Source organism: Triturus cristatus, chromosome 12 (genome assembly GCF_964204655.1).
Source record: "Triturus cristatus chromosome 12, aTriCri1.1, whole genome shotgun sequence".
Taxonomy (NCBI): Eukaryota; Metazoa; Chordata; class Amphibia; order Caudata; family Salamandridae; genus Triturus; species Triturus cristatus.
Window position 1 is genome coordinate 226719346 of NC_140595.1, and position 12785 is coordinate 226732130.

Consider the following 12785-nt stretch of genomic DNA (forward strand, 5'->3'; position numbering starts at 1 on the left):
GCTCAGTTGACGAGGAACATTGCAGGAAGTGCATTACACCATCCCCCCTATTTAGAGTGGATGGTTTGATGTCCTTTTTTCTGTCAGTCACCACCAGGTAAAACCTTTGAAGGTGGTTCCTGTCAAGGTACATGGATCACTGCTGAAATTGAGAGTGAACAAAAACTCTCTGGGTTGAACTAAAGGAATTGTTTTTGGAAGACAATGAAGGGTGTTCTCACACTTTTGTTGACACACTTTAGATCCCAAAGAGGGCAAAACCATCCTGTCGATTATTTTTTAAACAGGAATTGAATGGAACAAAAATCCTCTTCTTTTTTGCTCTTTGGGAACAAGGATGATAGCCATTTTTTTAATAATGCGGAGATAGGTTCCTTCAGTGCTTGAGACTTGGTCTTGTTTCTGGTAACCGGTGTTGGAATTCATTTTAAATCTAGATGTATAGAGACAGCCTGTAATATAACATTCTCAAATAATTTACAAATTCTATTGATCCAAGACATCTGCCTCCCATGCTGAAAGAAAGCCTTTGATATGCCTCAAAACTGGCTCTGTATCCTCCCAAAATTTCAGTAGTCGGGAAAGCTATTGCTTGCTCTGATTTGCGAATTTCTGACCAGAAGATCCCTTCTTATTTACTGTCTTACGTTGGAAGTTGGTCCACCTTTGTCCCCCTGGCTCAGCTTGTAGCCTGTGTCCCGGCCCCATGACATGAAGAGGCTGAAGTAGCGTTTTCTTTATAAGACAGCATGTTTTCTATCTTTTGAAAGCTTTGGTGGCCATATGATCTAGTCTTTCACCAAACAGCTTGTGTTTAGTAAACAGGATGTTTGATAGTGCTGATTCTACTGTTTCAGCTAAAGATCTTTCATTGTCATATGACTTTTTGCCAGAATTGATGGTGCCGAAGCAACTGCTGAAGCTTTGTTTCCACTACAATCTATATCTGGAAAGAAATGTGTTTTTTGTTCCATTTGCACTAACCGATGAAAGCTGTCTCCCTGCTTTGCTCTGCCAGTGATTCTAAACCTTCGACCAAAGACTGTGCTGTTAAAACCTCATGTGTACAAGCTTGTATGCAATAGTTTTCATTGTGTGCCCTTTTCAATGTTCTCTCTACAAGTTTATCCTCTTGTTTAACTGGGGTAAACTCTGCTAGATTAATTAAAGATGCGTGCAGTGAATGTGGCAAGCATAGTCTTTTTGTACAGGAAGTGCGAGAACCTTCTCAGGTTCTTCGTGAGAATACATCTTTATACATGAACAGTAAAAGCATACCATGATCCAGGTTACACCATTCATGCAGGTGATGATTTTATTTTGTCATGGAGAGGAGAGCAGGTCCTGAAGGTCTGTCACACTGAGGGAACATTAAGTCGCCAGTCTCATTCCTCCTGCTGGTCTCTGGAACCATTACTATATGTACAGGGGCGGATTTCCCTTCAAAGTGGTGCTAAAAGTTTTTGCCTCGCCTCTTTGAATAGGGGGCAGAATAAGAATCTGCAGTCTGATCTGCACTGTGGTGATGGAGGTGTTTGGCCTTCTCCATTGCCAAGGCTTTTGCCACAGGCTGTTCTTCTAGCAAGAAGACATCAGATGCGGTCATAAAAGTGGTATCAACAGAAGGCAATGGCTGCTTAGATCTGCTTCTTATTAAACGACTCCCATCTTCATCAGAGGAGTCAGCGGGAGGAAAAAGTCACAACGCTCCTCTTCTTCACTCAAATGATCAACAGTTTACAAAAACACTTTCTGAAAATTGCCAATCTATTTGCTTTACTTTTTTGTAATCAGAACACGTTTTTTTGTCATGAACCCACCTCAATGTAAGTTCTAAATTCGGACTCATGTACCTCAAAAACAGTGAACATGTAGGAAAACCACATTTCATATATTATTCCATTGTCTTTATAGTGTGTTTGCCAACTGGAGTGCGCCAGAACTCATCTTATGTTTATACTGAAGTGCCCACCTACTTCTCACCTCAGCGCGCCCCAACATGTTTCACCTCATTTTGAGGCTCTGCACACCAGTTCCACAGTGCTTTGCTATGTTTCTAGGTCTCGCCGATACTTCTTTCAGCCAAACGGTTTCAGCCTGTTTAGCTCTATCCCCAAACACCGCAGGAGCCAAATGAGTCCAAACAGCATGTCACGACTGGTACGGCTCACATGATTGATCACGATTTTGGGAGACCCGCCTCCTGTGGTTGTGCTTGGGATAGAGGTGTGGTGCCGCGGCCAGGGCGACTGACGCTGGACGCTGGGGTCCATGGTTCGATCCCTGGCTCTGGCGGCAGGTGTCTGCCCAGCACCATATGACTCTGGGCAATAGCTTGCTTAATCTTCCCAACGGCCCCCAGCGCCGAGATACCCCTTTGGGGGTGATTTGTGCGCTATACAAGTACTGGATTTACATTTACATCAGTTTTGTTTCAGACAAGGAGTTGGGACCAGAGCATTGCCTGTCTGTGAAGACAGACTTATCTTCACAATGTTACAAAGGCTCTGAGAATAGGAGTGCAGGCGTGCTGCAGCTACTCTGAAGTAACCATGCTGGAGTTCAGAAAGTGAATGAGAATAAAGATGCCTTTAGATTTAGTTTTTATCTGGTCACGTTTTCCTTGCGTGCAAAGACAGGGGTCAATGTCAGGCTATGTCTTTTAACAAAGTGCTGTTTGGCCTTTTAAAGGGGAGATTGGTTTTTACTATTCTTTCTGTGACTATAACATTAGAAGACTTGTAAGGTGAACTATGTAACAATCTTGCTGGGATTCAGGGATTGTGAAAGGAAAGGCAGTTGGATGTATTTTCTTTTCTAACACAAAACAAAATGTAAATACCTGTAAATGAACTGTACACATAATAAAATATTAGCAGCAAGAAAAGCACAAATGAGGCACATTTGTAATTAATAGGATCAAAACGACTCAAGACACTTTACTTGGAGATGTACAAATTATAAATATATGCTCAAACCTGTTTTATACACATTACAATTTCTTTGCTACATAGTTGTGTCAGTAAAACTGTATGTCTGTGCAAATTCAATGGGCATTTCAATTGGAAATGAGCTGTCTGTAAATGACATTGCGCTATCACAACATGCTTTGATTTATTTGCGAACGTGTATTCCAAAATACACCACTGGGCGCATACTGCACCCTTGCTACTCTGCTGCTGAATTAGTGAGGCTTTTTTGCTACACTTGTTCTTTGTGTGATTGGATTTTTTAAAAGCCCTATGGCTTCTGTGATGTAACATTGATGACAGCACCTTTACTGTGAAAATATTCCAGAAACTCTACAGAGTTCTGACTGGAACTAGGAATGGGATGTGGCATTAATGCTCATGATGGGCAGCAGTTTTGCCCTTGCTTACATTTAAACTTTAATCCCATTATGGGTCCAACAGAAGTAAAGTAATCCACTGCTTCAGTCAGAGAGGAACACTGGTGCAACACTACAGCTACCAAATGCTCCCCCGGGAAAATGGAGGAGTCTCCATTCATGTGGAATGGGTTCAGCCTTACAAGATTGGGGCTAGGACAGGGAATGTTCATGACAGTGGCAGCTGGCATGTACCGAGGGTGGTGAGGCAGGGGCACAAATAAAAAATAAAATAGTCTTACCTTCCTGGCTTGCAGCCCGACATCCTCCTCCTCCTTGTGTCTTCACAAAGCTCCGGAACCTGGAAACTGCACTGCCCAATCCTGGCGCTGCTCTCACAGCATGAGAGAAGTGCCAAGATTGGAGGGATCGGCCTCACTTCGTGCTCGCAAGAACATTGGAGGCCTGCGCCTTCTTTAACCCAACTGTCTAAGACAGTTAGGTTAGAGAAGTTTAAAATGCATGCATGGCTGGCCGTCCCAAGAGGGCCAGCCAAAGAGACATGCACATTTTAAAGCACACAGCTCCCTGCTGCTGCCACTGTGCAGCACTGGCCCAGTCCTGTCCTGACTTTTGGTTCGGGATGGGTTGCTGAAAAATAAAATGGTAATGAATAAACTTTATTACTATTTTATTTTTCAGCCCTGGGGCTTGTGGGGCGATGCTACTCCGCTCAAATTGAGGAGCCGCCCCTGGTTAATGAAGCCTAAAATATATTGTTTGCTATTGTATAAGGAATTGCCAACAACTGTCTCCAGGGTGCAGTAGCATCTAGATTTACTGGATCCAAACTCTGTTATATAGAACACATCTAGCCATCTGACCTCAAGCGTTGAAATGCAATCCTTGATTTCACACAAGGCAGCCGGCTGCTTTAGATAATTCTGTTTACCTGAAACCACGTTCAGGGAGATTTTAATTCTAATCTTAAACCGTATTCCTGCAGTGCCTTGTACGAACGTGTTTTCAGGCTTCGCTTTTTCAGAATATTCTCTCCAAATTCATCAGTTTTTCTCAGGTTTTCTCTTCCCATATGCCAGTATTGTCAAGCATACCCCAGAGGATTCATCCAACATTTCTAGCATTTCATGAACGGCTAATTTTAACATCTGACATATTTTGCAAGCCACGACAAAACTCTTGAATAGGGCCCTTCATGCCCTCTACAAAGCATAAGTAATAGATTGTTGCTGTTCATTTCTTAATGGTGTCTAAGACATTTAGACAGATGCCCATTATTGCCAGCTCCAGGAGCAGTAAGACATTTAGACAGATGCCCCTTATTGCCAGCTCCTGGAGCAGTAAGACATTTAGACAGATGCCCCTTATTGCCAGCTCCTGGAGCAGTAAGACATTTAGACAGATGCCCATTATTGCCAGCTCCAGGAGCAGTAAGACATTTAGACAGATGCCCATTACTGCCAGCTCCAGGAGCAGTAAGACATTTAGACAGATGCCCATTACTGCCAGCTCCAGGAGCAGTAAGACATTTAGACAGATGCCCATTATTGCCAGCTCCAGGAGCAGTAAGACATTTAGACAGATGCCCATTATTGCCAGCTCCAGGAGCAGTAAGACATTTAGACAGATGCCCATTACTGCCAGCTCCAGGAGCAGTAAGACATTTAGACAGATGCCCATTATTGCCAGCTCCAGGAGCAGTAAGACATTTAGACAGATGCCCATTATTGCCAGCTCCAGGAGCAGTAAGACATTTAGACAGATGCCCATTATTGCCAGCTCCAGGAGCAGTAAGACATTTAGACAGATGCCCATTATTGCCAGCTCCAGGAGCAGTGCCTCTGTTGGGGATATCCTTTTATAACGTAGGGCTATAGAAGGAGAAGCGAGCCTGTGAGAGCACTTTTCGTTAAGCATTTCTAAATATGCTGCACCCTCACTTGATATGAACTTGTTTTCAATTTGTTTTATTATTTTTTTTATGCCTAAACATGACAAATTCCAGTTACAATCAAAGTTGCCTAATGGGCAGAGAAGAAGTGTCCCTTCAGAAGTCATTTTAAATCCACCTACTATGCAATCTTAATATGACATGGAGGCTCTTGCTTCGGTAACCTGACATTGTTCATTCTTTTTTTTCTTTGTTTTTTTTATCTTTCTATGTAGTGTTTCATATCACTGACTTTTCGAATTGGCCAAACGCTGGTGGTAAATGTAATGTTGCACATTGAGTTTTCCTGTAGCTCAGCGAGGCTGTAGCATCTGAGATTCGCACTTCAAAGGCCAACAGTCAACGCAATGGAAATAACATATTTGGAGAGTTTAGTTAAACCATTTTTCTTGCACATTTCAGAATGCAAGTTATGCTGGAAGCCTGATGTACTCGAACCAGGACATACGAGTCAAGAACTCATCAGTTTCCTTGAGAAGAGAGTGAGTACAGTGAACCCTTGTGGATACTCCATGTTTGCCCTCTCTGAAGACTCTCACTTTTCTATTTAACTGTGCTTTACCTCAGTTTTGATTGTCTGCTGCTTTGGCTGAGTGTTTAATATTGAGATGACGTTGTGAGCAGCCATTGCCCATTGGCGTTCCATGCAAAACGTTGCTTAGCTTTGGGAGGCCACGTGTCATCAACAATGCTATAGGTTGTGGTTTTGGATTGAAAACATCACTAATATTTCTCAACAAAAACAGAATGAAATAAGTTTACCAGATTTTGTTTACTTTCCCCAATTGGCTCTATTCCAAAGACAGTAGTGTTACTTTCAGGGTTATGGCCGTGTCCATTCTGTTTTCCAACCTTCAGTTGTCGCAATTACAATATTTGTCTGTATTTTTTATCAACTCGAACAGACAAAGAAACACCATGGAACCAACAAAAGAAAGGAAGTAAGGCTGCCACCAATTTGGGGACAGGGGAAACACATCTATGTCTTTTGCGTGAGCTTTACTTATGGGGTAAACATTCTTCATAAAGAGGTCTGATGAGAGTGTGGTAATTAGGGAATATGTTGTATCTCTGACTCGTATCTGTATATCTAAAATAGCAGCAACTTAGCTTTTGAGTTAGTCTGAAATCTTGATCGAAAACATTGGAAGGTCTAAATGAATCGAATTATGAACATGAATAAGAACTCGTAATCAAGGGTGGCATATAATATTTTACATGTGTAGATTGGTGAAGAATGAACTTTGTCTTTCTTGACAATGGTTTAGTTCAAAAGAATGATGTCCACTGGAGTTATACTTAGCACCTCGCAGTTCCTGCTATGAAATCAATTTTCTGCAGTTGGGTAAAGTAATGACTCCTATTTCCCTTCCGTAGATACCGGTGGTAAAAGTTTCACCCCATTTGATTTCTTTGGTTTCTTCCATTACATGCCATGGTGGCTTATTATAAACTTGTGAATGAATCACAATGTGGGTTTGCAACTATATACCGAATCATTATTTGAAAGTGTTTAGGGTGTCCTTTCCAAAAACGCATGCGGATGAGATTTAACAATGTTTAGCGACCGAAATCTGGTCGCAAAGCAATAATATTATACTATCTACACAAATATAGAGGTCACCCAATTTGCAAACAGGAAGGGATCCCCAATGGACCCCTCCCCCTTTGTGAATGTTGACAAAATCATTTTTAGGTTTCGCCTGCACAGCACTGCCGCTGAGCTTGTGAAGCCTTTTGTATTAGGGGAAAAAAGATTCTTAAAAAGGGCTTACAGCCTACCCTTACTTTCCATTTGTTTGTATGCTTGCCACTCTGTTTTCTTTGTTTTCTGTTGGTTGCAGCATGCTACTTCCTGTTGTGTTCACCTTTCTCTTTGTTTGTGGAGCTTGGACCAAGTACTCCTTTTGTTGAACTTTTCCTCCTCCTTTTCTGGCACTACTTTTTAACTTGTGCTCAAGTGTTTGTCGACTGCATGTTATTTGTGCAGCTCTTCTTTTTGAATACTTTTTACAATTGTTTTAATTTCATCCCTGCACTCCACACAGAGCAGGTGCTCAGACTTTCCACTGCCTATTGGCAACACATTATTTTTTTCTGTAGGCACAGGGAGATTAAGTGATTTGCCCAGAATCACAGGATGGCAAGCTGGCACAGAGACTAAAAACCTGGCTCCCCAGGACCAAAGCAGCTCTGGCCATAACGCCACATCCTCTCCCTCCTAGTCTTGCTTTCTTCAGCTGTCTGAATGGAGGGCACTTTAAGCACATCATGCAGAGGCCAGAGGTGTATGCCTGCTGGGGCAGGTGTCTATCTCTAACCTCATGCTGACTTCCAGCACTTAAAATTACAGGCGAAGGCTGCTACTGCTGTTTGCAGGAATAAACCTTATAGAGGGATCTTGCTATATGTTTTCAAGTCGTATAACGAGTGGGTGCCATAATTCATTTTTCTGAGTATTCTGAGTAACTGCATAAAATCCAAGGGGTACTCCATTGTGCTTTCAAACGCTTTGCTTTTTTTTTTTTTTTTTTTTACACCATATAGTGCTGAAGTTATTTGGTAGCTTTGCATCCAGTGTACTTCTGATTTTCACAGTCAAATACAATAGGGTGTGGGTCTGAAGAGCTTTCCTTAAGATTTGTCTGCAATTCTATTTTGGAGATTTGGTGTTACCATTTGGCAAGGAACGCAAAATCACGATTGTATATGGTTCTAATGTTTTTAATTTTTTAACTTTCAAGGACTTCACGTGAATTCTAACTTCCCTTAAATCAGAGTGAGGGATTGAAGCAATCCATTGCTAGAACATGCATATATAAACACAGTATCCGCTCTTAAAGTTTAGAAACCTGTTATTTTCCAGGTCTGCTTTTACTCCCACATATATTTGTTCTGTGCTATTTTTGAACATTTAAACAGTCTGTTCCTCACCATACAGTGTTCTAGTCATGGGCTTTTGTTTTTAATTTTACGTATACTTGTTTACTGATGGTGGTTAAATTGTAGCAAGCTCGATCCACCAAGACCACAACTCCTAGAATGCATCAGTGTGCTGCACTAATGACACAAGTGTGGCACTTCAAACCTTTGCGACTTGCCGCCTGAGGTCACACGTGGATACGGTTTTCAGGTGACTCAATGTGATGAAAGATGGAGTGCTCCGGTCCCGAGCTTTTGTTTTTAATTGTACATAGCCTTGTTTCCCGTTGTCAGTTGAATGGCATCAAGCTTGATCAGCCAGTACTACAGCTCCCAGAATACATTAGTATGTTGCAGTAAATCCACCAGTGTAGCACTGCATCCTTAATGTAATTGAATCTTCTGGCAGCCTTGTACGCGGAGGGCAGTCATTAGGAGTTAAAAGGCTGATCGTTGCTTTTGAAACAGTTGAACTTGGCTCTGCTCACAGGGTTGTCGTGCCCCGCCCCTTCCCTCCAGACCTCATTGTGTAAACGTCTCGAGGAGCACGTTTTCTTCAATACAATAATTCAATGGGAAACACACCTCGAGCAATAGTGGGGTGGACTCTTGGCTGCAGCTCAGTGAATCTGCTCTCAACTTGCCCTTCTGACAGATGTTTGACTGCGCTGATTCTGAAATCCAGCCCCTGCCTGTTCCAGAAGGCAACCTGCACCCTCACCCCACACCACTTGTTCCATGCTGATGGGAAACACGCGCCTCCTCCAAACTAGTGCTTTCGATCTTTAAAGTCCCAGGAAGTGAACTCGTGCTTGCCCACTGTCTATGCCCTTATGGTTTTTGTGTGTTTGCTCCTCCCTTTTGCCTCATACCTTTCCCTGTGCGTTGATCTGAGAGAGACTTGGGGGATCCAAGCATAAAACCATGCCCAAAACATTGCAGATTTCAGAAACTAGACTCCAGAACACCAGAATGCACGTGAAGAAGAGAGATCAAACAAAGGTCCTGCCTTTTTCAGCAGAGTTCTCAACAGTCCCAGGCCCGTGTAGGAGTAGCTCATCAATGCTGTACATTCTGCGAATTTCTGTCCTGATGTTAGAATGGGACAAACTGAACTGCAATTTCCCAAATGCAAAGATAAACTCTTGACTGGTAGAGTAATGACCTCACATTTCAAAACTATCAAAAAACTGTCTACCCTGAATGCTCCTAAAAGCCATGGCAACCCAGAATTCTGCAACAAAATTGCTGATTTCTTCAACCATAAAGTTGAAATCATTTTCTCTTCTTTTACCAAAGCTAAGAAAATGGCACAGACGAGGTCCAATATGAATGGGCTGAACAGTCGTGGCTCTCCACGGATATTTGACCAATTCTTAACCCTGGAGGTATCCGAGACGATTAAGGTCCTGAACTCGATCCGATCAGGAGCCCCTAATGATCCTTGCCCTGTCCGGGTTATTAAACAACTTCCAGAAGTGTTTGGAATGGCACTGACCCCCATGCTGAATGCCGTTTTTGCATCTGGCATATTTCCCATAATCTGGAAGAAAGCTTCTGTTCTTCCATTGTTGAAGAGCAGACTCTGGACCCTAAAGATCCCAGCAACTACAGGCCGATCTCACGGCTCCCCTTCCCTGCCAAAATCCTGGAAAAGGCAATGAACATCCAACTCAGTGCATTTCTTCATCTCTATAACTCCCTGGACCCATCACAATATGGGTACAGAGCATACCGTAGCACTGAACCGGCTCTGTTGAAATTCACAGAGGAAGTTAGAGAGGCCGTAGACAGGGGAGGCAATGCTGTATTGATTCTACTGGACCTGTCTGCGGCCTTTGACACGGTCCATCATAAATTATTGAGGGACCGGTTGTCTGAGATCGGTGTTGAAGGTTCAGCATGGAAACTCCTACAGTCCTTCCTATCTGACAGGTCACAAACCGTGGATTTGGATGGTAACACATCCAAACCCTTTTCACTCCCCTGTGGGGTGCCAGAGGGCACATCACTCAACGCTTTTTAATATATACGTTGCACCACTGGCAAGAGTTATCAGGTCCTTTAGTTTCCAGATCACCTCCTACGCCGACGACACGCAAATAGTGTTGTCGTTGACTAAGGGAGTTGAAAAGGAAACAGGGGAACGTTTCCATGACTGTATGAGCGCAATCACTGGCTGGATGTCTGATAATTGTTTAAAACTTAACTCCAGCAAGACCGAGGTCATAAAGTTCGGGAACAATCCTCAGGTGTGGACACCGGAGTGGTGGCCGAAGGACCTTGGTTCTTGCCCCATACCCACAAGGAAAGCCAAAAGCTTGGGGTATTGGTGGATTAACTTACCATGGGTGATCAAGTAAGCATGGTGATTTCAGGCTGCTCTATGGTTCTTAGAATCATAAGAAAAATTAAGATTTTTTTTGTCTGAGAGCAATCTCAAGACAGTGGTGACAGCCCTTATAATGTCGCGTTTGGATTACTGTAACGGCCTATATCTTAATATCCAAAAACAACATACAAATAGGCTTCAACTAATCCATACGCAGCAGTCAGATTGCTGTCTGGAACACCGAAATTTGTTTCCGTGAAAGAAGAGCTTAAACAATTACACTGGCTATCTGTAAAACAAAGAACTTGTTTCAAGGCCTTATGTACCGTTTTCAAGGCCATCAATGGGACTGGTCCGGATTTCCTTGAGTGCAAATTCCAATGGTATGTCCCTTGTAGAATGCTACGGTCTACTGGTGCCAAACAAGTGCAAGCCCCTACTTTTAAAAAAGTCAACTGGGGAGGTAGGAGTTTAATTTCCTCTCTAGAGCCTGGAATGAGCTTCCTTTTCATCTTAGGAATGCCCCGGATCTCCTCTCCTTTCGGAAGGTCTTGAAGACATGACTCTTCACTCAGTAGCATACATTCAATTTCCCTGGTAACCAGTACTTAGCGCCAGGACACCCCAGGGTAATTGCGCGCTTTACAAATGCAAATAACATAACATTTGCAAAGCCAATAGGTTTCGCCTATCCAAGAGCTAATATCTTTGTCGGTGTTTTTTTTTTTTTTGTATGTATTGCACAGCAGCACGAGCTGGTGTAAAACATGGCGTAAAGTGATTTAAAAAAAATGCTCTAACGGTAAATCATGGCCATGTCTTAGTACTTTTTGTTTTTTTACTTTAAGAAATGTTGCACAACAGCTTGTTCTGCTGAGCAACATGTAATAACATTTTTTTAACAAAGCCAATAGATCTCACGTAGATGAAACCTGCTGGCTTTGCCAGTGCTTGCTAAGGGTAAGCAGTAGTCCCATCCCCCCTTGTGGGCAGCAAACATAGGGCACGGCAGCAGCAGGACAAGAGAGCGTGCCAAAGCAAAGGGTCAGCAAGTGACCAAAACAAGTTTGGGCTTAAGGGGCCCAATCAGGTGAGAGGGGCATGGCCACAAGCATGACCAAAAGGCACCTGGGACAAGCAGTTTGTCCAGGGAGCAGGAGGAGGGGTTGACTGTCAGAGGTTTGTAAACCACATCCAGCCTGGCAGGGATTCACAAGGTTTAATAATAAATATCTTCACACAAGGGCGTAAAAAAGACAATTTGCCCGAACAAGGTCCTTGAGATGCCTCACGGCAGGGCCACTTGAGACAGTTGCCCGAACAAGGTCCTTGGGCTGCCACATGGCAGGGACCTGAAAGGGCAAACAAAGGGGTAAGAAATTATCAGCGCTGGGCAGACACAGCACTTGCAGTCCAGGCATGGCCACGGAGCCACGAATGCCAGACATTCAGTAGTAAGGGAAGCCTTAATGCCGCGACCCGCTGTTTCAAGTATTCCACAGAAGTTTAGCTGTCACAGCAGTTGAAAACAGTGATTTATGACAACCATTAAAGAGACTTTATGACTGTAAGGATTATGCATTGCAGGATTAGGCAGGTATGGTTAGTAATATGCAATAAAGATAAGATGTACACTGTATAACCAGTTATGAACAGAATGTGGTACAAGATAAGCAAGAGCTGAGCATGTTAATGACCAATGCCATCATAAGTATGTACAAACCTATGATATGATTAAACTGCAGCCAGACATTCTAACACCACAAAAAGATCTCCATAATTGAGAGGAAAGAAGGAACAGCCGGCGGGCCTGTGAGATGCTCGCAAGGTAGGGGAAAGGAGGTTAACGTCAGGCACCGACTCAGCATAATCTCATTTAACAATCTCCCAGTTACTGACACTGTTACTAAGGGAGCTGCAGTCTCACTCTGCTGCTGCTGGTACATGCTGTGGGTCAGGAGAGTTATACAAGGTATGTGAGAAAGGCTTCCTTATTGTTAACATTGCAAATGCCTCAAGAGCTCTAGGGAGTGGAAAACACTTAATTTTCAGTCTCCCTTCCCGGCTTCTCTAGAGAGAGAGAAACCCAATTCATTATAATTGCCCGCTCCGTGGAGTAGTGCCTGGTTTTGCTTTCTACGTCTACTTGGACCATTGGTGTCAAGTTTCGCAGGTCCAGTATGATGAGTTGCTCCAGTTCATTTTTATCTTTTAATTTTGGGGCTTGTAGT

General features: G+C 43.1%; 1 protein-coding gene across 5 annotated transcripts in view; it reads left to right on the forward strand.

Moving 5' to 3' along the window:
• The window catches only part of ZDHHC1 (zDHHC palmitoyltransferase 1), a 477328-nt gene that overhangs the window by 321580 nt on the left and 142963 nt on the right, over nt 1-12785 (forward strand). For all 5 annotated transcript variants that reach the window (XM_085639635.1, XM_085639633.1, XM_085639636.1 and 2 more), the window contains one exon: nt 5703-5782. In XM_085639635.1, the coding sequence (XP_085495761.1) occupies nt 5703-5782 (80 nt within the window). The remainder of the gene's footprint in view (nt 1-5702; nt 5783-12785) is intronic.